Source organism: Spea bombifrons, chromosome 5, assembly GCF_027358695.1.
Source record: "Spea bombifrons isolate aSpeBom1 chromosome 5, aSpeBom1.2.pri, whole genome shotgun sequence".
NCBI lineage: Eukaryota > Metazoa > Chordata > Amphibia > Anura > Pelobatidae > Spea > Spea bombifrons.
The window spans coordinates 94521481-94548954 of record NC_071091.1 but is presented as its reverse complement, the minus strand read 5'-3'; the positions used below and the strand labels follow the sequence as shown (position 1 = coordinate 94548954).

General features: G+C 40.2%; 1 protein-coding gene across 1 annotated transcript in view; it reads right to left on the bottom strand.

The window, feature by feature from the left end:
- LOC128497754 (neural-cadherin-like) overlaps positions 1 to 27474 on the bottom strand; it is a 33234-nt gene that overhangs the window by 2628 nt on the left and 3132 nt on the right. Inside the window, 29 exon segments of the mRNA XM_053467914.1 lie at positions 549 to 729; positions 948 to 1212; positions 1746 to 1912; positions 2618 to 2798; positions 3181 to 3304; positions 3964 to 4085; positions 4833 to 4960; positions 5310 to 5524; positions 6140 to 6417; positions 6607 to 6839; positions 7896 to 8080; positions 8890 to 8980; positions 9267 to 10884; positions 12318 to 12601; positions 13372 to 13515; positions 14194 to 14380; positions 14809 to 14936; positions 15410 to 15659; positions 16025 to 16192; positions 16401 to 16573; positions 18536 to 18706; positions 20169 to 20337; positions 21724 to 21896; positions 22102 to 22244; positions 22945 to 23194; positions 23430 to 23541; positions 23736 to 23940; positions 24615 to 24840; positions 25501 to 25695. Coding sequence (XP_053323889.1) covers positions 549 to 729; positions 948 to 1212; positions 1746 to 1912; positions 2618 to 2798; positions 3181 to 3304; positions 3964 to 4085; positions 4833 to 4960; positions 5310 to 5524; positions 6140 to 6417; positions 6607 to 6839; positions 7896 to 8080; positions 8890 to 8980; positions 9267 to 10884; positions 12318 to 12601; positions 13372 to 13515; positions 14194 to 14380; positions 14809 to 14936; positions 15410 to 15659; positions 16025 to 16192; positions 16401 to 16573; positions 18536 to 18706; positions 20169 to 20337; positions 21724 to 21896; positions 22102 to 22244; positions 22945 to 23194; positions 23430 to 23541; positions 23736 to 23940; positions 24615 to 24840; positions 25501 to 25695 — 6766 coding nt within the window.

Sequence of the window (27474 nt, the reverse complement as noted above, 5' to 3'; positions counted from 1 at the left end):
CATCTCATAACCTCCAATACATGGAAGGCGACCTTCCTTTTCTAAATTCAATTATGACATGTATATAGTTCAGAGTTGCTGCCTGTCCAATCAGATGCCTTGTACTGTGCTGCTGAATATGATGGCGCTATATAAATCAATAAATAATAATCACAATGCCAAAGTATTGGCTTTTACAAAGTGTATACAAAGAGTATGCATTGGGTTATATGTCTAGGTCTCCTCAGTCTTTGCCTCTGCGCCTGTACTGTATGTATAAAACCGTCTAAATGTTTTTTACTCAAAAAGAACGCAGTTCTGACATCATACTGCTACATATCTATTATCACAATGCAACTTTTTTATTGGCATGACAGTTAATGCTAGGGAGGCAGAGATTTGTAGCATTTATGGCCTAAATAAGTAAATCATGGATTTTGTTCTTTACAAACCTACCACACATTCAGTTGGGGAGGGAAACATTCTGTATTTTAAAATGCTGATACAGATAACATACATGGAGCACACCGAATACTAGCTCTTATAATCCCTAAAGTTTGGGAAATTACCTGCATTCATGCTTTCTCCATAAATCGATACAGTTAAGATGACTCTCACATGGTTCATTCCTGCAGGCATCTGACCGGCATCCATTGGTAAGCCCATGAACACCGACCACCGTACTGTACTCATTACTGCTTCCATCCAAGGGCAGAACGTGACCATTCAGCCGCACATCGCGCAGGCACCCTGTACAGGCATGCCAAAACATTTTGTTAATGTTATTCGTTCTTTAAGCAACTATATAAACCCATATATTATATTTCAGTATATATATAATGTAGCCATGTTCCTTTATACACCGCCAACTGAATTTCTTTTCTCGCCATATGCAATGCACACCACTTGATTCATCCTTAATATCAACTATAAGTGCAGCACCTCCTGGAAGGCATATCCATTCATACCTTGGAAATCATTCTCTGCTTGCTGTGGAAAGCTGTTAGCTAGAACGATGCATGATGGATCCACATCAAACAACCAGCTCTTTCCCACCGCTACTGTGATCTCACGATCCCCTCCACCTTTGTCAATACGTAACGTGAATGTGTTATCATAACACTCCAAGTTCAGCAGAGTCCACTGGCCATGGTCTATCTTCAGGTTTGGTAATCTAATAAAATGCTCCCGGTCATCCAAATGAAAACGTACGGCAAAGTTTCCATCAGCCACCTTTCACCAAAAACATACGGGAAAAGAACAAATCTGTTAAAAAGTGCAATTTTGTTGAAATGCACTAAACATGGGACAAATTAATATTTTCCTACTAAACGTATATGGGCTTAACGCTTCCATGATCAGTAACTTAGGGCTGCTCTGTCTCAACTGTCCTTACTGTTCATGCTGATTTACAGAGAATGTAAAACAGATATATAGGTTTTTCAGAGCTGGTGCTTTTGGATTCCGGGGCAAGGTTGGAGTTCCCACCTTATATACATCATATACGCTTCAGGAAACAGAAGAGGGGTCAGGAGTATTGCCACCAGGCAACTCATCTTGTGGTGCTTGGGGCAGCTGCCCATCTTTGGATGTTACAGCCCTGGATTTTTTAGACTAGTTACATCACAGCGCTGGGTAATATCATCACCATCTGCCATCACAGTTAATTCCAAGCCTAGCTCGTCGAGTTTTCTTACACTCCTAGTAATATCACGATCACAAAAGTGTATTTTTAAACTGTGAATATTTTATTTCTTTCTACTCACTTCGAGCCTCAGGAATGAAGACCTGTCTTTTGACACCAGGCTGAGGAGAGTACTAAAGGACACTCGTGTACGAGCTAGAAGCTGTACATGTGTGTGCTGGAGGCTCAAGGATGAATGAATCTTATAGTGAATCCAGCTGTCTCGTTCAAAGGCCCATTCCTGGAGAACTGGACAAGAAATAAGTCTATGAGACACAAACAATGGTCTTATAATGTTCAGTCAACGAAGGGTTAATCCCCACAAAACATAATGGGGTTTTGATTCATTTTGTTCAGTGGGTGAAAGGATCTCCCTAACAGAATGGAGAAGGGTTGGTTTAACAAAGCTACAGAATTTTTTTTTTAAAAAAAGCACTTTCATCTGGCTTCTGCATATACAAAATATATCACATAAACAGGAGATGGCAACCACTTCAGGGGCCCACCACATAAATTGCTATTTTATAGACAGTCCAAATATATCCTTCTTCGTATCATTTACATTTCAGTGTGCTATTATTCCATATAAATTATAGTACAATTTAAGGAGAAGTCATTGAAAATAACTATATATGTATGGAAACTATCAATTTACTCTGGAGGGTGCTGGAATGTCTTCAACCAAAATCTACCTATTGATGCAACTAGGATAACATACCCTATGGCCTTTAAATGCTAAGTATGCAAAATACTCAAGCTAATATTAAAAGATTTTCTTTTCTTCTTTTCCGTTATATTACTGTAGAACGTTCCCCTCCAAAAGAATTCTCAGCTACAATACCTGGACAGTCAAAGAATTCTATGGAATCCAATGTCCAGTTAAATTAACACTCAGTCATGGTAAAAGGAATTCTTTCATTCAGTTATTCTTCACCTATTTCCTTATTCCCTCACCTGTTTTGCAGTTTTCTCCACTGTATCCTGGATGACAATCGCATCGGAGAGAACGCCAGTCACTCATGCAGAACCCATGATCTCCACACGGGGGCGATCCGGCCAGCGCACACAATTCCTCCGTCACAGCACAGCCTGGAGAACTGTCTACAGACTCCACAGGCTGCTGCAAGTCATAGACCTTTAAACAAATGTCATTAATCGTTACCCAGCGTTACCAAAGCAAGCAGGCTATTCTCTATACACAGCCCGATGACATAGATCTAATCTAATAATGTATCTAGGCCACATTTGCCAGGACAGTGGACAGCCGGGACATAAGACTGATTTGTCCGTCAGCAGAAATGTTCATGTATTTTGATTGAAGTTGACTTGTTTCTTAAGGCTGTTTATTCATGTGGCATGTCAGGGGCAAAAAGGTTTTTCTGATTTTTTGGGGCAACCCAGAGGAGATGCAGTTGAGCATCGCTTTCTTTCTCTGCTGCCCAGAGCAGCCACACTTTCAACATGTCTATGATGTGATACAAAAACGGTAAGGAGATAATACTTCTCCCCTGATTTACCTTGCTATCAACATGAAGATTCCGGATGCAGCCATGAAAGCCTTTGAAGTGAATTGCTGGGTGAAGGGTAGTCAATGGGTTTCTCACTCCGCCAAGCTGCAGCGGCTGGAAGACCCCGAGGAACCTGTATAGACGATCAAGGAACAGAAGGTCCATGCTGCAATCTGCTCTGGTTAGGATAAGGGTATGGTTATATACTAATAGATGGCCCAACAATATTACTGACTAGTGTGTAATGGAATAAATTAGATAAAAGGTTGTCGATGTGATAAGGAAATGCAATGAGTGTTGCGGTATTTTTTTTTTCCTTTCATTGATAAGATATTTAAACAGCTGATGTCACTCAATGTTATTATACTTATCATGCTCAAGTGGAAAATACTTTCAACAAAAACAAACATAAAATGTACCGGTATAGAAGGTGTAGAGGGTCCTGCTCTTTGGAGCTGGCGGTCTTTGTAGCAGATGAGGGTGATAGTGGCGGAAGGTAAGGGCACAGCCTGGACATGGATGACTTAATTGAAGTAAAGTAAATGACTTGGATGTATCAGAGCTGGAAGGAACAGCTGCCCGACTTTTGGAATGTATGTTGAGAAGTATTAGGTGGACAGGCTATAAGCTTCTGAGCACATAGCTTTCCAGCACGTGTTTAAAGTTGGGGGGTATGTGACAAAATGGGGGACATAATAACACAAGAGAAAAAAAGCCAGAGGAAGCCTACTGTTTTCTTTTTTACCACAATACATTATTTTCCCCTGTGCCCTTGGGAATTATCTTAGTCACCTCTTAGTCCCTGGAGTTTCTCCTGAAACTTCACATGATGATCGATCTCTTGGTCTTCCCTGAAGGCCAACGGTTTTATTCATCAGGTCCTCTGAACAAAGATCTAGAGTCATCTTTACTTTCTAAGAAAAATTACATGGAATTTCCACTTTAGCCATAGAAAGAGAGAAACCAAATTTGGTAAGGATCCCTATCTAGGTCTCTTCCTTGGGCACATTGTACAACTGTACTAAATTTGCTTTAGCAGAAAAAATACAGAACTCAGGAGGCCAGTGTCCTTTAAAAGGAACGTAACACTCTTAACACTCTATTCCCTTATGATAAGAAGCAGTGCCGCACATTCGTTATCACACCATTCATCACACTCTCCCCAGTGTAGGTTTTGAAAAAGAAGAACATTGAGAAGAAGTTTCGGGATACCTATGAGGTCTACATGCTGCAGGACAGTCTCTGGCATATTTAAGCATGTAGAATTACAATGCATACGTAAATGAGTTGAGTGTATAAATTATACATACATGACTCTGCTTCACTTGTCACAGAGGTCCTCTAAATGGTGATGAGAAACCCTAATCATCGCTGGCTACTATAAGCTATACGCAGAAGCATGTTCACTAGACTGATTTCTTCATGTATTACACATTGCTGAGCCCAGTGGATTTTTCATATGAAAAGAGCTGAGCTGACCGTGCAATATACCTAGTTAATATGAGGTATCTCTTGAAAAAGCCACCCGACTGGTTTAACTATGCATCCCGCAGCTTCATGAGAAGCTCATTGCTTAGTAAATGTATCTCTTCAAAATATGGAGAGAACATTGATGTTACTGAAGTGGAAGGCCATTTCCCATGTAATAGACTTTACTGTACCTTTCCATTGTTCATAATGTGGAGAGTGTGCCAGCGTTGGTCTGCCACATTTACTTTTGTGGGAAACTGAAGTAGGAGGGAACCGGAGCCATGGTTAATAACCAAAACAGGAAAGCCACCCTGAAGCTCTACATTAAAAGAAACATTTATTTGGTGTATACATATTTACAAGCTTTCAAATAGAAGAAGCATACTGTCCATACATGATAAAGAATATAACAAATGAAACTGTGATATCAGGTAAAACACAACCAAATATTCTTTATTGCCAACAAATCCCTCTCGTTAAAGATAGACACTAAGACATCTAGGTGCTAAAATAATTTAAAACCTCAACTTTATCGACAGAATTTTTCAAGTATTTATAATTGTTTTAAAACTACTTATTTCAAGGGTTGGATATTGTGCTCTTCTGAAAAAATAAAGAGCTGACCCCACAATGGATATCACACATCAATGAAATAGTCAGGTTCATACCCAGCGCAATGAAGTCCTGTGATTGTCCATGGGAGCTGATGGACATGGGGCCATTGTACAGCAAAAGCCCGTCCGGCACTGCCGTGATAAAATCCAAAGAGATTTTGCTTTCAAAGCAAAGGGTCATTGGTGCAAACCAAGCATAGCCCTGACCGCCAAATGTGTGTGTTGTTTGTTGACATTCGGGACCATTGAAAGCAGAGGGACATTTGCATCTAGGGAATAAGTTAAAGTCAAAAACCACATCCACAAGTCAAACTACATTTGGCATATTTAATGCAAATTACCAATAAACACTGCACAAAATTATCAGAACTGCCCAATGGGAGCAGAAACAAACACATCTAACTTGGATTGAGAAACTCAAGAGCAGATTTACCATAAAATGTTAGCAGATGCCAAGACATACGGGTACAGAAGGAGAAGAGAGCCCTGTTCTTGGATCTTACAATTTACTAGGAGGATGAGAGGGAATGAGACAGACGTCGAGGGACAAGGATTTTAAGAAGAGATAGTTGGGGGGCAGAGCAAATGGGGTGGTTAGGAGAACACTTGGAGATATTAGCAGAGATGTAGTGTTGTTAAGGAATGGGTCAGGATTTTAAATTTAATTCTGGAGGGTATGGGGCTGGTCCGGGCAGGAGATTAGTCTCCTTGGAGTAGTTGAATTAGGTTGAAATATGCTCTCCATAGAACTGAATTAAATCTGAATTCTGACTATACTTTAATACATAAAAGCAATGTATTCCACTTAAAGTTATCATGTATAGTAAATATTATTGTTATCTGTGGGTAAGTAATATTTAGTGACCCCTGTGAAGAGAACATACCTGTATCCAAGGTCAGTGTCAACACAAGTGCCCCCATTGAGACAGGGGCTGTTGGGGTAGGAAGAGCAGGCGAGGTGTTGAACTTCTCGAGAAGAACAGGAGCAGGTGGCCATGGTAAGGACAGTGACTGAGCCAAAGGAAATCGTTGGAGCTTTTACTAGTGTAGGAAAATGTTTGTACGTTCTCGTGACCCTACATCCGCTCTTGAGACTGCATTTTGCTTTTTCACACTCATGTTCTCCAATATTCTCCACCTGAACACCCAGCGTAGATTCTATCTGTAGAAAATTAGGATTATTTGCAAAATGACCTACTTGATATTGATTGAAAGTGCTTACGTGGCATTTTAAATAGAAGCACGTCACGGAACCTGTTCAGTTGCCTGTAGATATGTATTATGTCCAAAGCAAAAGCATCCAGCACAAGGTGTAATGCATACATAGTAAAAGAATAATTATATACCAGACCTTGTCTCTTGATGAAGCCACAATGCCATTGAGTTTTTCTTTCCGGTAATAGCGGGGCCCGGAGACTGCAAACCAAACGTCTGTGCTGTCTGAAATCCCAGCGGTGTTCATTACGCTGAACACATGGATACTGTCCAGCTCAACCTCAACGATGTCTGCCAGCAGGTTCTTCAGCTGCTTATATTTACTGACATTGTCTGGAGATTGTGCCACAAATTTCTCTGCAGTCACACCTGTGTATATACACAATAGAAAGTACAGTTCACATAGACGTTAATAAGGAAAACTGGACCGATGAGAAAAGCCTACACGTTACCCAAAAAACCCTTCCACCATGAAGAATTAGGCAGGAAGTGTTAAAATAAATATATCTGTATACATACATACATACATACATACATTTGCTTTTTAAAGATGTATTATTATTATTATTCATAGCGGTAAATAGTTACAGGTTACTACAGTGAGAGAATTAAAGATGGTTGGGGTAAGAATAGTAAAACATGACCCCATATGTGAACACCTCTGCATTGTCCTCTCATATATGTAAAATCTCCGGAAATCAGAGCTGATTACTGGCCTTGTGTATTTAACCTCTGGGTGGGGAATACTTTTTGGGGCCAGAACATTAACCAGAACATACCCTTCCCTGTCCCCGTCAAGGGGCAGAAGAGGTGAAGCACCAGGGAGCCCAGGCATGAACATGACCAAGTACCGTATTTGCTCAATTATAAAACAAGGTTTTTTCAGAGCAAATGTTCTGAAAATTACCCCTCGTTTTATATTCAAGGTCGTCTTATAATCAGACCTCAAATAGAGATCTGACTACAAGACTAAGATCTAGGTCTGCAGGGGACCTGGATCCTTCTCTCTGGCAGCCAGTGGGTGAGTGCACGATGCACGTAGATAACCTACGCTGCCACCGGCACTTCTGCTGGGGCTTCTATGACGGCGCGCCGGTGTCACATGAACTTCCAGTGCTCCACCATAGAAGCCCCAGCGGAAGTACTGGCCAGCAGAAGCGGAGGTTGTCTACGCGGATTGCGCAGACGTTCACCGGCTGCCAGAGAGAAGGATCCCCCGCAGTGCTGCAGGAGACCTGAATCCTCCTCTCTGGCAGAAGACGTCCACCGGCTGCCCCCACTTGACACCAGGGAGTCTGGAGCACGGGGGACAAGACTAGGGATGTATCGGTAAGTCGGGAGGGGGGGCATATAGGGGGGTATAACACATATCAGGGGGGCAGAGTGATGCTGTAATAGAAACGTAACACAAGGTAATTTGCTCACCTCTCATTCTCAAGGAACTAGCATTATGAACAGCTTCTTCCGCAAGGTCATTCACCACAACTCTAACTGTGGACACCACATCTGGCCAGATGCCATCTGTCACTTTCACTTTTACATTGTAGACCCCTGGCATAGCCCCTTCTTTCATGATCAGCATGCCAGATGCTTCATCAAGGGTGAAGAGTCTGTGGTAGGAAGGGATACAGTAAAACGGTCCCAAAGAACAAATTACCTATTAAGAGCTGGATTTATGATTGGGGCATAAATACAGAGAGCTATTTCAATTGTTTTCACAGTTATCTATTATGTTTTCTGACAAGTTGCAGCCGTCTGACCCATACATACATTAGATTGACCCTTGATTAGAGGGACCAGAAGGTCACCTTAACCTAAGTGCAATCAAGTGGTCGACACCATATACACTTTGTATTAACATGCTCACTAGAGACCTATGGCCATTAGATAAACACCTAAGCACTTCGCTGTGACGGCAAGACTGGAAGGACTGTTCAGCACTGAACCATCCTACTAACTAATGCCTTCCACTGGAATGCTCAGCAAAGACCCTTTTACCGAAGACCCTTTTACCAATACTGTGTACGTAGGAATCACTGTTCTCAAAAGCAGAATCAACAATTGTGTGTTTTGTTCTTTTGTACAAGTTAACTGGCATGTCTCACATCACGTCTCACATCGTTTTTTTTGTTCTGTTTTTTTTCCTCAATATAAAAAAAAGTCAAAAATAAGTGAATAAGAATACTTAGATGATGGCAGCCTATACCAATCCCACACCACTGCAATGTTTTGGTCAACGCTGCCCATCATAATAATTGCTCGTGGCTTAACGCATTGTTGGCATGGTGCTAACATATCACAATAGCTTTTCAGGATAGGTATATCTGGTTTTTGTGTGTCTTTTTGCAGTGGGTTACTTTGGTTTAGTAACCTGGAGTACACCTGGATTAGTTTACACACTGTGCAGAATTCACGTTACCTTGATTTTCCTTCAATGTTATACATTTTGTGTTCCCAATCATCTGGATCTGATGCTTCAATTTTTCCAAGGTTAACTGACGGCAGAATGCCTGTGAAGAGATTGTACTAATAATATTATAAAGCAAGCATTAATGATCTCTACTATGTCTCAATTTAGTTCTTAGCTTCAGGTTGAATATCTCACCCAGGGACCTCTTTAATAATTTATTAGTAGACATAATGTATCTCCCCTTCTTGTAAATATCTCTCTATCACTCTCTCTCTCTCTTCCCAACGTGGACCCGGACCTTTACGTTAAGCATTGCCCAGTGTGGCTTACAATCCCCACTGTTACAAGGGTTATGTATATATAGATGTTCTGCCCATATATGTTACCTTTGTAACTGTAGACAATGCAGTCCATGTGTCCTGGCGAATGAGGATGGTCATTTTTATCTCCAATTAGTATTGTTAATGTATTTGTTGAGGTCATTGGTGGGCTTCCACTGTCGGTGATTAAGATTGGTAAATAAAACACTTTTTGCACCTCTCTGTCGAAGCTCCGTAGCGCAGTTATCATTGCGCTTCCGTTGTGAAAGTCTTGTAAATCGAAGTCATTTGCACTGATTTCATCCCTCAGCAGATAGAAACAAAATGGAGCTCCATTCGCTGCTGTATCATTGTCTTTAGCATACAATAAAGTGGAAGTTTTGTTAATTTGTACAACATGAGGGTAATCAGTATGTTCCCAAATCATGGGGTTATACTGGACTTCAAATTCCGGCGCGTTATCATTTACATCATCAATGCTGAATGTAATGGTTGCGCTTCCACTAAGAGATGGGTCACCCATGTCAGTTGCGAGTACCACCAAGCAGTACTGGGCAGACGTTTCCCTGTCTAGTTGGTTAGCGACCACAATCCTGCCATCGTTAAAAACAGAGAATTGACCACCAGGGTCAGATGAATTAAGTATTTGATAGCAAAGCTTTCCATTCAGCCCCGAGTCCAAGTCAACAGCGGATACCTGCAGCACCATCATACCAACAGGAACATCCTCTGACAGGGGAGCAACCTCATAAAAATGTTGGTAGAAAACCGGCGCATGGTCATTTGAGTCTTCAACATGGATAACACAATACGCAATTGTAAAGAAATCCATGTCTTCTACTTTTACTGTTAGGTTAAATGATCTCTCATGAGTCTTTTCATAGTCCAGTTTTTTCCTAAGGCGGATGATTCCACGTTTATGAATTTTATCCGTCTCTATAAAGAACTTACGGTCGTCATCTCCTGCTATGATACTGAATGTCATCAAAGCATTTTCGCCCTCATCATGGTCTAAAGCATACAAAGCAGTCACTTCGCTATTAATGCCAGTGTTTTCAGGAACAAAGGCCGTGTAAGCCTTCTGTGTAAAAACTGGGGCATGATCATTAACATCAGACACTATGATGGTAGCCGTAACCGTCCCAGTAAGTCCTCCACCATCTCTGGCCTCCACAACAATCAAATACTTGTCCTGTTTCTCCCTGTCCAACGACCCAAGGGCGTTGTAAATGGATCCAGTAGATGGGTGAATTGTGAACAAATTGAGATCGATCTCATTCTGGGCATTTTGCACAATCCTATATGTAAGCAGTGCATTCTGTCCAGAATTGGGGTCATCTAAATCTAACGCTGTTATCTCCATCACAGTGGTATCGGCAGGAGAGTTTTCTGGGATATATCCAATGAAACATCCATCTGACATGCAAAGGAATGTCGGAGCATTATCATTGACATCTTTAACATCAACAATCACATCAGCAAAACCAGTCAAGCCATCCCCATTTTCATCAGTTGAGAGAACCAGAAAACGCCACATGGCACGTTGCTCTCGGTCTAGTTTTCTCTGGGAGTAAATCTTCCCATTAAACTGGTCAACGATGAATTCACTGTTGGCTCCTTGTCCATGCAGTGAGTATCGAAGAGCTGTCTGATCAGCTTCTTGATCTGGATCGATGGCTGAAACCTGCAATAAATGTAAGAAAAGAGATTTTTGTCAGTGCCAAAGTCTTGTAACCCCAGGCACAGAAGCCACACTACCAAATATAAGAACAATAACAAATATCATAGTTAATTCATTAATACATAATAATAAATAATACACATTTTGATATACTCAATAAAGTTAAGCCTGCCACCTAAGGAAAACGTTAGCTATAGGACAATATCTGGAAGCAATGAAACACCAATGTATGTAAGATATGAAGGTGATAAAACAAATGGAAATTGTAAAATGGTGCAGTTTGATTTTGCATATTACATTACATCTATTTATATAGCGCCAGCAGATTCCGTAGCGCTTCACAGTGGGAAGGATGAATATAAAATCACAGACAATAACAAACTGGTACAGAAGGAGAAGAGGGCCCTGCTCTTGCAAGCTTAGAATCTAGTCAATAAATGCATATAAAATGCCATATGTTCAAGCACATACCTTATAATGTATAGAATAAAATACACTTGCAAAACTGTGGTTATGTATAAAGGGTCATTTTGGTGCAAAGTTTGAAAAGTAGTTTCCTTATTAGACTTGTGCATTTGTTTTCAGGCGAACATGAAAATGAACGCGAAGGGTGTGTTTTTGTTGTTCAGCCCAAATACCGAAGAAACAAACATGGCGGGTGCAAAATGTATACGAATACGAAGACACACAACACAAAGAATCTCAGTGTTCGTCTTCTAATCTCCGTGGTCCCTTCCCCATCTAGCCTACTTTATCGCAGGGGTTAACGGGAGTGGAAATCCATAGGTTCGCCATCAGGAGTTAACGGGCAGGGGCATCCTCTACCATCAATTGGTTGATGGTAGAGAAGGCCCCTGCCGGCAACCAATAGAGTCGCTCTTATGGACATTTAACTCCTGACAGTGAACCTACGGATTTCCGCCCCTGATAACCCCTGCAATGCTGCGTAGATAACGGAAGCGGAAATCCGTAGGTTGGCCGTCAGGGGTTAAGGACTTTTAACATCTGACGGCGGAACTTTTAAAAGTCTGTACCAGCGACTCTATTGGTCGTCAGCGGAGGGCTCGTCTGCCATCAACCAATGGAGTGCAAGTGCACTTCATTGGTTGATGGCAGAGGAGGCTCCTGCCAGCAACCAATAGAGTCGCTCTTATGGACATTTAACTCCTGACGGCGAACCTACTGGCGAACCTACTAGATGTAAGACCACTTTTTATTTACAACATAAAGTACAGAAGCAAAACCCCTATTTTTATACTGATTTAGCGACAGATACGGTGAGCAAGGGGTGCCAATAGCCAGCAGCATTTGCCCAGTGTGCCAGGTGGCCATATGGATGTGCCTAGAGTACCTAATGAATAACCTGGCACTGGTATTGGTTCACCACAGCAAATCTATGATTGCAGTCATCATAATAAATTGTCTAGAACAAATACCTGCAGCACAAGCACAGGAAGATCTGTCAGCTCTTCGAGGATACTGCCCTGATATTCACTCTGGGTAAAGACTGGTGCTTCGTCGTTCAAGTTAATAACATTTACAGTTACGAGAGTATGGTTCTCCCACTTCCCATCTGAGGCCACCAGCCTAAGTTCAAATTGTCTGTCCTGTTCATAGTTTAGACATTGGGTGATAAAGATTGTTCCAACTTCTGGTTCCACATCAAATATCCCTTTTTCATTTCCATTTGTAATCTGGTACCGTATCTTGGCGTTGTCTCCTGTATAAGAGGACACTTAATGCTATGAAAAAGCACATGTTGCGCAACACATTAAAGAGGCATTTCACTAAACACATATGACCCAAATTTGGGGGGGAGGTTGATCTTATTTCTTTCATCCTGCTTGGAAAAGCCATTGAAGTCTAATAGATTGTAAGCTTGCAAAATCTGGGCCTTATTCTTTCTTAACATGCATTCATCTTATTGTCAAATTGTATATCGTCAGTTTTTATGTTATTGTTAATGTTCATTGTCCCTCTATTGTAGTGGCTGTATGGGATACTGGAGCTTTGTAAATACATGTAATGTAAAGTGTTGTTGGACTGTAAACATTAGGAACATTGGGTGTTATCAGAAATGTGTCCATAAGGAAGAATTCTGGACAACTTGGTGACCTCTTTGAAAAACATCAGATGCAATAGAGCCATTAAATGATTTTTAGTAGTGGTTTTATCACGATATGCTATATGAAAGCAAGTAAGCCTTAAGACAAGTTAACAGGTAAGTAGAAAAGATACACCTAATATTAGTAAGACCCAACTCTAAATATTCTTTCTACGCTCATACATCAGCGGGGACACGGTGAGCGGGGGTGGTTGTAGTGGGCAGAATCCAAGAAGGAGCGGGTATGACTATATGCTGCTCCCCTGCCTGAAGAATGAAAATGCTTACCTGGGATACCAGGAAAGCAAAGCTTCACATGGACTCATTAAGTTCCCAGGTATGCAGATATGTCACTTAAAAAAATACCTGTAAGAATCATTACATACCTTTATCTTCATCGAGAGCATTGACAGTCATGACAACATAACCCACATCGTTATCTTCTTCCACACTGGTCTCATATCTTTGCTGTGAAAACCTTGGAGCATTGTCATTGACATCGCCGATAAATATTCGTACGTAGGCCATATCTACGGAGAAGGCGGGTCATTTGAATCTCACAGTCATATTGTTATAGCAATAGCTCTTTGTGGAAACTGCACGTGATGCACATGGAATTAAAGATAATAGAATAAAAGCAACAAAACACATTTGAAAAACACACTAAACTAAACTCTACACTAAAAACAGACAGGGAGAAAATGGAACAATTGTACGCTTAGGCATATATATATATATATATATATATATATATAATTATACATTTTTATATCATTTATAAAGTATAAACACGCACGCACTATCCTTCAAAAGTTTGGGGTCACTTAGAAATAAACTTTTTTGTCTATTAAAATAACATGAAATGGATGAGAAATACAGTGTAGACGTTAATCTTGTAAATGACTATTGTAGCTGGAAGCGGCTGATTTTTAATGAATATCTTCACAGGCCTTCAGAGGCCCTTTATCACTCCCATCACTCCTGTGTTACACGTTGTGTTCGCTAATCCAATTTTATTGGTCATTAGAAAACCCAGTTATTTTATAACCATTCAATTTTATAATATTTACCAAACCTCCCAATATTTTAAACCAAAATATGGTGGTGAGGGGCTTGTTGTGGGCTTTACGCAGACTTTTTATGTGACTTTGTGACCTATTGCTTGTGCTTTTATTATCGCTACCTGATAGTTACCCCAACGCACTCACCTGTATTAGGGTGCCCTTCCATTCCAGGCCGGGCTGATTCTGTGGAGTCCTGAGACTGCACTTCTATAAGGTAGGACGCCTGCCTCTCCCTGTCAAAATACGCCCCAGTATATACGACCCCTGTATCAGGGTCAATCGTAAAGCAAAGATCATCTTCATTGACGTCTTTCAGGATGGTGTAATGTACCTGTGCAGGATGAAATTCATTTTCAGTATTTAAATATGATAAAATTGACAGATCCATGTACATAATGCCATATTAGCACCACATTTATTTATCAGCCTTGTTTCAATTCTCAGTTTTTTTTCTTATTTAATAAAAATAGTCTAGTTTTCAGGATCTTTTTTAGCATGATCAGCAGTTTTAATTAAATAATATGGCTTTTTCCCTTGTTTTTCATGTTCACCAATTAGCAAACATTAATGACATACAGTATGTTTTGTTCGATAAATGTCTAGTATCCTTTTTTCGTTGCATCATATTTATGTGCAACCTATATCTGTATGTTCCATGAAGGCTTTAATTTCAGGCCCACACAACTTACATCCAAAACATTTTCCAGTCACCTTAAACTTTTTCAGTAAAAAGCTCAACATAATTAGAAAAAACCACACCTTTCCATGAAGACCAGAATCTAGGTCTGTTGCCAGAACTTGGGCTATGGATGTCCCAATTCTTGCTCCTTCAGGCAATGTCACCTCATATGCAGAAGATGTGAAGACTGGAACATTGTCGTTAACATCTGCAACACAGAGTTCTCATTATTTGTAATAAATTCAGTGTTTTCAGAAATTGTTGGAGTAATCGCGTGCTTCCCCGATTCCTTTCTTTCAGCTGAACAAGCTTTGAATCTGGTATCAAGATAACATTTTACATGTTACGTCCTAGTAGATCAGCTATGAAATGCATTGTAGTGCCGACTTGTAGGAGAGCCGTCTACATGAAAGCTTCTAAAACAATTTCAAGTACCCCTAACTGCATATCTCTCCTTGCAAATACTTTTGATATTTGGTTTTCTATAGTAAGAATCCCCTATTCATTATAATAATTACATGAGAAACACTATTACCGTCATGGGTGGCATCAGAGAGGGGAACCAAGATAACTCTGCTGCCTTCATTAGAAGCCAAAGTGCATACTGGAATTATTTTCTCCAGGCCATCACATAAGGGTCTATTGAATTATTTTATCACACACAGTTACAGGATTCCGTACCAGTTACATTGACGTACACAGTTGTAAATGAAGCCAGTGGGACGGTGGCAACATTCTGAGCTCTGATTTTCAATGCAAAGGATCTTGTTCCTTCATAATCCAGGGGTTCAGATACCATCATAGAGACTGAGCCATCTTCTCGGTTAGGTTTAAGGTAGAATCGAATGGGACAGTTTGTCTCGGGCAGAAGACCTTCTTCAATGTTATATGTAACTCTTGAATCGCTGAGTTGGGAAATAGCTTTAATGGTCTACAAAACAGTTGATATCATTTAATAAAGTGTGATTCCTTTCCACAATATATAGAGGCAATCAACTAGGTTACCATCTTCCAGTAAATAGGACAAATGAATAGGCCCAAGCTAAAGTTAGATGAATTCCCTATTAATTACCAGGATCAGTAACGGACCGGCAGACTAAATGCGCTCTATGCCAGAATGAGTTTCAGATCTGCAGACTACCGCCTATCCCAGGATCCCTCTTGGTAATAGATACAACCATCCACATTTGCTACTGTCACGTTCCCATTCTACCAACAACCACTTCTGATGCTGCATATTTTTACATTTTATCATAATTTTTAATACAAGGACAAACCATCGTGCTATGTACACACCACAACCTCCGAATCCCGTGTAATGTTCTCAGGAACAGACACCCAGTACCCCGCTTGTTCCCACTGCGGTGGCTGGTTGAGTACATTGGTGATGGTCACTGTAAGTTCCACGCTACTGCTGCGATTACCACCATCTGTGGCAATTATCTGCCGAATGATACATGAGGTCTGGAAAAAAATGGATTAAGGGATTGAGATACAAGCACGCATACCAATAAGGTAAAGCAATTAATTTAATGGTCAGCAGTATGCTACAAGCAAAAGTAGATTTTTATTTAAACTTCTAAAAGAGGCTTAAATACACTGTATCGTTTTCTAGCTTTGGGGACTTCTGAAGCACTTTGGTACATCTCCATATACCATCAGTATGACGTACCTGAGAGAATGGATAGCTCACATACAGCCATCCAGTGCTGGGGTGTATGTGGAAATACTCTGGCTTCTCTTGTGACATAGTGTATGTAATGGCAGCATTGACTCCTTGGTCATCATCCAGAGCAGCAGCTCGGAGAAAACTTGTTCCCACGGCTGTGTCGTCTCTCAAAAAATCTGAGGAGTGATGGAGACATGCAGAATATAACAATAAAAGATTTCAATAAGAAAGGGCAAAGGTGATGATATTCCTGACGAGTATTCCATTCAGCCTAAAGATATAAAATAATCATATATATATATATAGATATATAGGTAGTTAATTAGATAGATAGATAGATAGATAGATAGATAGATAGATAGATAGATAGGTAGATAGATAGATAGATAGATAGATAGATAGATAGATAGATGTAAAGTAAAGTAAGAATGTTTTCACAAACAGACATGTTAATAATTTGTTTTTTTTTTATAATTTAGCAAAATGCAAAAGTGACTGAACAGAATAAATCGAAATTAATATTTGGTGTGACCACCCTTTGCCTTCAAAACACCATCAGTTCTCGTAGGTGCACTTGCACAAAATCAGGGATTTTGCAGGTATTTAGTTAGGTGTTTGTTTAAGCAAGTGTACCAAAAAGGTGCTAATGATCATCAACTTAATATGTAGGTTGAAACACTAACGGAAGCAGAAACAGTTGTGTAGGAGGAATAAAACTGGGTGAGGAGCAGCTAAACTCACTAACAACAGCTTAATGTCAAAAGTCATTCAACATGACAAGAGTCAGCACAGCGACAAGACACAATGTAGTTACACTGCATCAGCAAGGTTTCTCCCAGACAGAAATTTCAAGGAAGACAGGGGCTTCCAGATGTTCTGTCCAAGCTCTTTTGAAAATGTACAAAGAAACGGGCAATGTTGAGGACTGTCGACCAAGGAAACTTGCAGCAGATGAAAGACACATTGTGTCCAGCAGTGCCATCAGCCCAGCATTGGCAAAAAACAGTGGGGCCCTGGTACACCCATCTACTATCTCGAGAATCTGGACGAAGTGGTCTTCATGGAAGACTTGCAACCAAAAAGCCATACCTCCGACATGGAAACAAGCCCAAGTGACTCAACTATTCACAAAAACACAGTAACTGGGGTGCAGAGGAATGGCCGATGCTCTGGAATAATGAGTAAAATTTTAAATATGTGGCTGTAGCAGAAGGCGTTTTTTTGAGTGGGGTCCTCAAAAGCCCACCATTCCTGCCATGAACTTTGTATAAAGTACCATAAGGTTAGATGCCAAGCTTATGGGCAGGGCCCTCAACCCCTGATGTGCCTGTATGTATTAATGTATATTTGTTATGTATGCGTTAATTGCCCCACTTAAATTGTACAGCGCAATTGAGGCTGCATTTCTGCAAATGGAGTTGGGGATTTGGTCAGAATTAATGGTCTCCTCGGTGCTGAGAAGTACAGGCAGGTATTTATCCATCATGCAATACCACCAGGGAGGCATCTGATGGGCCCCAAATGTATTCTGCAAACATAACAATGACCCCAAAATACAGCCAAAGCCATTAAGAACTATCTTCAGCGTAAAGAAGAACAAGGAGTCCTGGTAGTGATGGTATGGCCCCCACAGAGCCCTAATCTCAAAATCAAGTCTGTCTGGGATTACATGAAGAGAGAAGCTACTGAAGCGCATAAATCCATAGAAGAACTGTGGTTGGTTCTCTGAGATATTTGAAACAATCTACCTGCCGAGTTCCTTAAAAAACTTTTTAAGTGTACCTAGAAGAATTGATGCTGTTTTGAAGGCAAAGGGTGGTCCCACCAAATATTGATTTGATTTAGATTCTTCTTCTGTTCGCTCGCTTTGCATTTTGTTAAATTATAAAAATAAATGATTAACATGTCTATTTTTGACAGCATTCTTACTTTACAGCATTTTTTTCACACAACATGGACGGCATTGTGTCTGTACCCATACTGTAGTAAACTCCCTTCCCTTTATAGACACTGGAGTCAGGCTGTACTGTCACAATACTGTTATAGGGCCCCCTGTAGAATGTAGGAGCATATGGGGCCCTTACACACAATAGACCCTTAGTTTATTTTAAAACCTTTTTTTTAATAAAAACACTCACATTGATATTGACTGTTCCCAAATGTTGGATCATTGTCATTGACATCAGAAATTAGAATGGTTATCTGGCAGATCCCAATAAGTGGTTCTTGTGCCTGATCAATGGCTGTCACAGAAATTGTATATTCTCTCTGCTTTTCTCTGTCAAAGCTCTGCAGCGTGGTTATAACACCTAGAAGACGAAATATCATTTAGTCCAAACAAAAAAAGAATAGACAAAAAGAAAGATCTAGGGGGCGTGGGTGGCCTCTCAGACCACTTGTCCCACCTTTTAAAGCCGTTAGGTGTGCGTACTACCATTAGCTAGCAGCACGGAGAGTGTAGAGATCGTCTGATTGGATGATCTCTCGAACTCTTTCCCTGTCTGACTGATCCAGCGTGCAGGAAGTGGAATCATATACGTTTCCCGCATGGAGGAAGAGAGATATGCCACTCCTGCATAGGCAAGTTGTTTAAGGACAAAGACGGCACAGACAAGCTGTTTGGGGGCACTGACAAGCTGCTTGGGGACAAAGATGGTACAAACAAGCTGTTTGGGGACAAAGGTGGGACATTGCTTGGTGAAGTCGGGGGGCCCCAGAGAAATTGTCGCACATAGGGTTTCTAGTTACGTCCTTGAAGGTGGTGTCAGGAGGATGTACAGTGTGCAAAAAGGGTTTCCTTTTATGGCAGAAATAATATGTGATGAATAATTGTAGAAAGTTTGTGTTTAGGTCTAAGAAGAGATGGTGTCTGTATGTATATCAAATTATATCAATAAATCTATATCTTAGTTGACAGGCCTCTCAATGTACCAAAACTGATGTATCTGAGGAGGGTTTGCAATCAGGACGTTTTCCCTACATTTTGTCAACATGTCACAGTACAACAAGGTATTTGGTAAAAAAAACAAACAAAATACCCATTGAAAATGTAATTATATTTAATGACTTATATACTTAGTGTACAACACAAAAAATAGACAGCGGATAGTAATGTCTAAAACTTAACTTTATTTGATTTTGTAAAAAACTACCAAAATTGCTTCATTGCCTCATTTAATTGGGAGAAAATTTGAAAATACTAAATTACTATTACTATGAACTGGATCGGGCTGAGTGATTTATTCTTTCTTACGGTGTCATAGAGCACACGTTTCAGAGCTTCATCAGGGGCTTGTTGCCCTGAATCGGGAGGACTGGCAAGTATGTTTTACTTAATATTCAACACTTATTCAAAGTGTCTAGATTAACAAAGGATTGTATGCAGTCTTTACACATGCCTGGATCCTTTGTTTGCACCTTTTATGCCCCATGCTGTGCAGACCCATTTTGGTGACTATATGTTGTATCTGCAATATGTTTTGATGTGTTTTGTCCTTCCCAGTCTTGAATAGTGATAGTAATTCACCGTGTTTAAGTAAGGAAGGATCTGATTTAGCACTTCATAGAGGAAGACCCCCATTACTACTAATGGCTTCCACTCAATTATCTCCCAAAAAGACCATTTAGCAGGGATGAATAAAACCTTAGTTTTAGAAGTTACTATTCTCTTTTCTGAATTGATTTATTTGGTTTACCACTCCAATCCCATCCTCACCCACCAAATTCGGTAACATTAACATGGTGGTCCTTGGTCTGTTTATCCATCTTTACCTGTATCTGTATCAATGGCAAAGCAGGGACTAGAGCCTTCTCTGTGCATGATACCATACTTCACAGCCCCATTAAGGCCTATGTCTGCATCAACAGCTTCTACTTGGAGGACAAAGGCACCTGGTGGCTGGTTCTCCAAAACGGATGTGCTTTCACTATACTGCAAACACTGGAACGTTAAGGACATATATAAGATGCATACCATGTATTGTGTACGAAAAGGGAGGGTTATACACTTTTAGGAAGGACAGAGTAAATAGAATAGGGGTTGGGGTATGTCTTTATGTTAGACCCGAGTTAAGACCTGGTATTAAAGAAATATGTGCTGATACTAGTCATAATGTCAAAGTCTTATGGGTAGAAGTTTGCACAGATGTGAAGAGGTAAAGTACAATAATTAACATATACTGTATGCTACAAACCCCCAAATATTAGTATTGAGGGGAACGTCAGCTTTAATTACATATTGAAGATTACCCAGACATTGACTGTAATACTGAAACAAGTAGCTCAGCAAAGGGGAGCAAAGTTTTGAAACTGTTCAGTGACTGCCCCATGTCACAATTAGTGGGTGCCATTTTGAATCTGGTGATAACTAACAATGTAGAGCTTTTGAATATTCAAGAGAACATTTGGGGAACAGGGACCATACCATGTGACACTGGATATTAATTCACAAAAGCAAACTAGTAGAGCCTCAACCAAAACGAGCCAAAAAAAACAGCCAACTTTAATTGAATGAGATGAATTGTTTGCTGACAGTAACACAGAACATAAGTGTGATATCTCCAAACTAACTAACTAATATAGACCAGGGTCTTTCAGTAAAAAGAGTACTCCTTTTTAAAAAAAGAAGTAAAACCTGCTCAAAGTGTTTGGGCCCTAGACAGTGTCAGTCACAATATTCTTACCACAAAATACTCAGTAACTGTGAGTCATCTCCACCACATGCGCATACTCAAACTCAATCTACTTTCATGCATCAGCACAAGAATGCACGGCACGTCAACTCTCTTTCCCACCCAACGATGTCTCCCACCCCAGCGTGTGGCCATGCTAACTGCAGAATACAGACACCTTCACCTGTCCAAAGGCTGCCCAGTGGCCCCCTTGTGGAATTTGGACTGACATGGCCACAGCATACAAGTCCCCGGGACATAAAGATCTAAATCCACAACCCGTGACATACCTCTTAATTCCTCGTCTGTCCAGTGGAAATATGGACAGGCGGCAGCCCTGGTGCTCAACCACACTCACAGAATTTGACAAAGGTACAGAAAAATCATTTGCTACTCTTTTTTTTATTGTTGTGTAGCGTAATGTAAGGAAGTTTTACTTTACAGAGAGGGTGGTAGATAAGTAGAACAGCCCCACAGCGGAAGTTGTAGAGGTTAATATCGTGGGTGGATTTAAATATGCATGGGAGAGACATATGGCTATCCTGAACCCAAGACCAAGAACTGACAAAGGTTTGAGTCTTTACATCAGGAACAACTGCAACTTGATGGGGTGATTGGGTCAGTTAAGGAAGCTACTTATTCTAACTCAACCTCACCTCCCTGAAGATCGGCTTATTGTTATTAACATCATTTATGCCCACAATGACTTCAGTGAAACTTCTTAAAGACAAAGGTCCCCCAGATGAGTTGTCATCAACTGCTGAGACATTCAGTATATACTGAGGTCCTATCCACCGGGGCAGAGGAGCTGTCCGAAGTCTCAGGATACCTGAAAGCATTGTATGAAATATGAACCTTAGCAACTTATATTTAGTCTAGAGAAACAGATACATGAACAGTTTATAAAAGTTGGTAGAAGCACTCACAGCACGTCTATTCAGAAACAGAATAGAATTATTGATTAAATGGCAGAACATATGTATCACTGCCATATGCCATCATTCTGACATATCGTGTATATGCAATAAGGGTACCTTTCTGGCTGTCCAACTCAAAGTTACCCTCCTCATTTCCACCAACAATGAAGTAAGAAATTCCATCACCATCTGGATCTTTGGCATGGACAACGGCCACCAATGTATTAGGTCCTGCATCTTCAGCTACAAAGGTGTTATAACTGGAAATAGCAGGATCAACGATTAAACATGACACACAAAGGAAACAAAAAGGCCAGTCAATTGCGTGGCTATCTAGTTAAACTTAAACATTATTATTATTAATTGATTTATGTAGCGCAACCATATTGTCGAACAGTATACAATGGGCAAACATGACATAACAAGTATTGCATACAGCAATTAGAACTTACAGAAACAGCAACCACAGTAAAAATACAATTATGCCAATATGTACATGTCTAAGACATATAAGGACACAAGGTATGTCACTTTTTGATTCTTTACTTATGGTTACAGAGGCTCCCAAAAGCCTAGCAGTGCCCTGGTCAAACGGGCTTATAACATAGAAACATGCACAGATGCCTTTGTAGGTATGATGATGCCATGTAGGGTAACTTTACAAAACACCAACAAAGTCCAGATTTCTCTAGTTAAAAAAAATGTTAAGTAGAGATGTGTGTGTTAAATGTATGTCCCTGGTCCGCAAAAAAAATGATTACAGAAGATCCTACCCATTTAAATTATTAAAAATATATCATATGCATGCGATAGGAAAGGTGGTGTGGGTCATACACAAGAAAACAACAGTAATGTATCAAGCCGATGTCACAGAGAAATGACAGTGGCCTAAACGCCAGGGATTTTATTTTATGTAAATGTAAGTCAAATTCTGTCTGTTTCCTGAAGCGATATACTTACACAGTTCGGGAGAAAACCGGAGCTTCGTCATTAACATTGGCCATGCGTAAGCGGACAGACGTAGTTCCTGTTCTAGGAGGGTTTCCCTTGTCCGCAGCTATTACGACAAACTCATAAATGTGGTTGGTACGTTCATAGTTTAGCCGCCGGCTGGAGTGGATGATACCATGAGGTGTGATGGAAAATTCAGAGCTCTGGGTGAAGTAAGATATTTCAGAGTTGGAGCCAGAGTCACAGTCTTGGGCTATAACTAATAAAGAAGGCAATACGAATAAATGAGTGAATATAGAACAATAAAATTACAAAAAGAGACACTTGGCATAGGACCTCTACCCCCTCATTTCCTAACTACAGTATAGGACTCGGATGGAGGCATGTGCAACTTATCTCGAGAGCGCTGTGGTATCATGATATTTATTGGGATGGAGGGTAAGTTACTGAGCTTGTTGGAGACAAGGAGAGGAAAAAAAGACACAGCTACAAACCTTGCAACAAGGAGGTGCCCACAGGGATGTCTTCTAAAATGTTGTCTTGACTGTAGATAGACCTCAGAAATTCTGGGGAGCAATCATTGTCATCCATGATATGTATAATTACCTGCAATAATGGGAGACAAAGTAGACAATATTAATACGTCTTGATTTTGGAAAGATTTGCTAAGTATACAATGCTAGTGTATGGGGGTCTACATAATTCCGGGCATGACTTCTCATTGAAAGTCAAATGAAAACAGCTAAGGCTAAGCTAAGTTGCTCAACCCCGGTAAATATTTCGTTTTAATCATACTGTACCTCTGTGACACTGCTAAGTCCCGTCTCTGTCTCCAGTGCTTTCACAAGTAAACGATACAGGTGATGTTCCCTCTCATAATCCACCGTATGTGTCAGACTCAGCTCCCCGCTCTCCTGGTTCATACAGAACAGGCCACTGGGATTCATCAACAAGGTATAGGTGACTGGTTTACTTTGGAAGGACACAGCTTCCACAACCGCTATCCTGGTGATGCACAAAGTCTAAATCAAATGTCTAAAATTACCAATCATTGTGTCTCTTGATAAATTAGATATTCTCATAACATCAACAACATCTAAGTAGGCTTCTATGAGCTACGCAGCCTTAGTGCCTCGTTCACAGCATGATATGTTTGAAGGGAGTAGGGAATTTGAGAAATCCTTATGGGCATTATTTAAAGTGAAGGGTGAGAAAATGATTGCAAAAGAAAGTAGATGGCCAGTTTAGGCATATTCAGTTAATCGGGTGTAGATTACAAAATAGGTTGTAGTAGATCTGTCACGCGGCTACGCTTCATTGAATACTCTTGGTGTAACGATTGTTTTGGGTTCCCCGACATATTGAATGGTTTATGAAATATTCCAGAAGAACATTTTCATTTAGGGGAGTCACATAAAAATACACCCAGCCAGCCATCATTACTTTACTGTAACCAGATCCTCAAGGCAATATGAAAATTAGTTTTGTAAGTTTCTTGAATTAACCAAGAAAACGCAATAAAAGGTCCACTTCAAAGACGCTACTGAACTAAAAAAAATGAACTATTTAAAGCCTCTCATTCACCTGAATAACCACACTTTAAAAAAATATTTTACCTTCTATTTCCAATTTAAGTAAATCCACATTAACTTTGTGTAATTTATGTAGATGATACTCACCTCTCCCCAGTCGCAGTGCTTTCTGGCACAAACAAATTGTAAGAAATATTGGTAAACTGCGGCGGACGGATTCCAGCCAGAATGGAGATAGAAGCATGTGGGCTTTTCTTTCCGTGCCGGTCGGTAGCTTGGACTGTGAGTGAATATTCTGTGTTCCGTGTCATAGGGAACCCAGTGGTACTGATCACCCCTGTCTCCTTATCAACTCCAAACCACCGGTCAGTTCCTTCCAAAATACAAAAAATAACACAACGCTACCGGGTGCGAGCAACCAACAATGAATGAAAAGACAGAGATAGCAAAATGTAACAGGAGTCAAACAGTAGCAGTGATTATTACCTTTTATTTACACTATTTACATAAAACACTCAAAAATGTCATATTTAACACAAAAAATCTTTCAATGGCGAGAGAGACGGTTCTCTCTAAATGAAGGGAAACCGGATGCACAGTACCCTGCATGAATTAAAAGTTCCTTGTTGTAAGCGGCGTCATGTAGGGCCCTCCTAAAGATGATGTTCCACTTAAATAACCAAATAAATCTTAGCAGATCCGTCATTGTATTTCTTTTCTCGGAAGGTATAAGATTTTTTTCTATGGCAGCAACCTATCAGTGCCATGTATAATATGATAATTTAATGTTCCCAGCACAAATTATTAATGAGGCAACATTTTCAATCCTAAACGAAGGATTTCCGGGATTATTTTGGGCATACATATGTATATGTTTAGTAACAAAAGTGTTAATTGCATCAAAGTAGGTGGAACAGCGGCTTTAACCTTCTGTTCCTGTATAGCTGGACGTGTGCTATCATCACCGATGTCTTTTATGTTGCATATCTCCATTATACAGATAAATAAACCATGATCATTCACACACCCTTACCTTCTACAACATAATAAGATATCCCCCCACCAGAGCTTTCATCATTGTAGTAATGGGCTAATAGCTGATACACAAATGTGCCTTTTGATGCATCAGGGTCGACCCGAGCCAAGTATGGGAAAGGATACATTGTCCATTCTAGGCTTTCTTCTCTCGGAACAACAATTGTTATGTGACTCAAATACCAGTCACTATCTGAAAACAGAAGGGTACATAGTATTATTTCCACTCCAAACAAATAATTCAACATTTATGTAAAGACTAAAATAACCCTAGTAGTAAGACCTGTCCAGCATGTTTAGGCTTCATCACATTGCAAAAGATACATTAACATGTATCCCACCTATAAATCATCAAAAATTGTGCAGTGCTGCGTATGAAAATATATAGGGAAATAAACAAGCCCAGGAAATGAAGACCATAAAAGGGAGACTGATGTCAGATTGAGTTCTGATATAATCTCGCACAACTCATCAACAATGATAGGCATTCCTTCAGTTTATTGGTAGTTATTTACAGTGATTTATTGCTAGTGCTCATACGTGACATATAACTCCAGGTTCTAAATTGCTGTTATTGGTCTTTTTTGTTGCATCCCTCATTTTCTCATAGAGGTGAAAAGGCATTCCCCAGATAACATGATGGAAGTACATGAGTATGAGGAGATCAGGTAGTCCTCTAAAGTATCTCACAGCAGAGTCAGAAAAGTTTTTCATACGGCATTATGGTGGTTTCATTTAATTACCGCTTAGCCGACACCTCCAGGTTCAGGTAATAAACTTTCTCCTTAGTTTGTATTGTCTTAGGGGTGTAATGTAAGACGTTGCAATATCCCTTGCCCCAGGGAGCTCAAGTAAACCATTTGAGGCTGGCACATGGGCCACCTACTGCTGTTGACTTCCATAAGAATTTATTTCCAGGTAAGTTCAAAGTGTTTTTTTATTATATTGTTGACTTATATTTGTGCAAAATTAAAGGTTAGCTTTGGTTATGCCACCAGAACAAAGATAACTTATGATGTTTATAACTGTGCAGTTTATTAGCCCTCTTACTGGCTAGATGTCCTACTAGATGTCCTACTAGACTAGCTGGTAATTTGCGAGGGCACCTCAACTAGCATCAAACCAGAATGAAGCACATGAAACTGGGAAATGTCACCGTGTTCTGAATCCATAAAACCCTGGAAATCTTTGCAAAAAAGCTGCATTTTATGGCTGAACATAATAATTTGGTAAAATGATCATACAGATAAGATACAGATCCTCAAATGAGCGACTGCATAGTCTCTGAGCATCAACACAGGACACGCTGTGCTTAGATTTAACACCTTTGCTCATTATACCTGTGGGGGAGAAGAAGAGCCAAGTGTCTTTGTGTACAGAAGCTCTCATTAGCCACAAGCACTTTTTATCTCTGTATAGCAACTGCTAATTTGTACAGCATGATGACGAGTGTCAGCTCCTCACCAACGACTAGCTATACCTCCTACTACTGCCAGAGATTAACAAATACAAAATCAAAATCAGGCCAAGCACAGCACTAGTTTTGTTAGTTTACAGACATGAATGTACAAGGAGCTGAGTTTATATTATTATTATGATTATATCAGTGATTATGGTGTCATTTGATTAATTAGTACCCAGTAATTTACAAGAAATTTCGATTTTACTAATATTTATAAAGAAACGTAAAGGTTTGTGGAGGTCAGTGCAGGACTCCAGGGAGAGACACATCCTCACCAAAGGAATATTATGGATGCTTTTGGTTTCCTTTTTTATTTTTGTTAACTGTGCCTTTGTTTCTGGGATATTGATTTCAATTCTATTATGTGTTACAAGGCGCCAATTCCCCCAAAAAGACACCATCAAACTTCCTAATGCGCCCGGAAGTCCAGAACACAACACAACTCGAACTATCCACGTTCGGACAGTTCTACACTCTACTCAGTTTTGTGGCGTCACGGAGAGTTAAAGG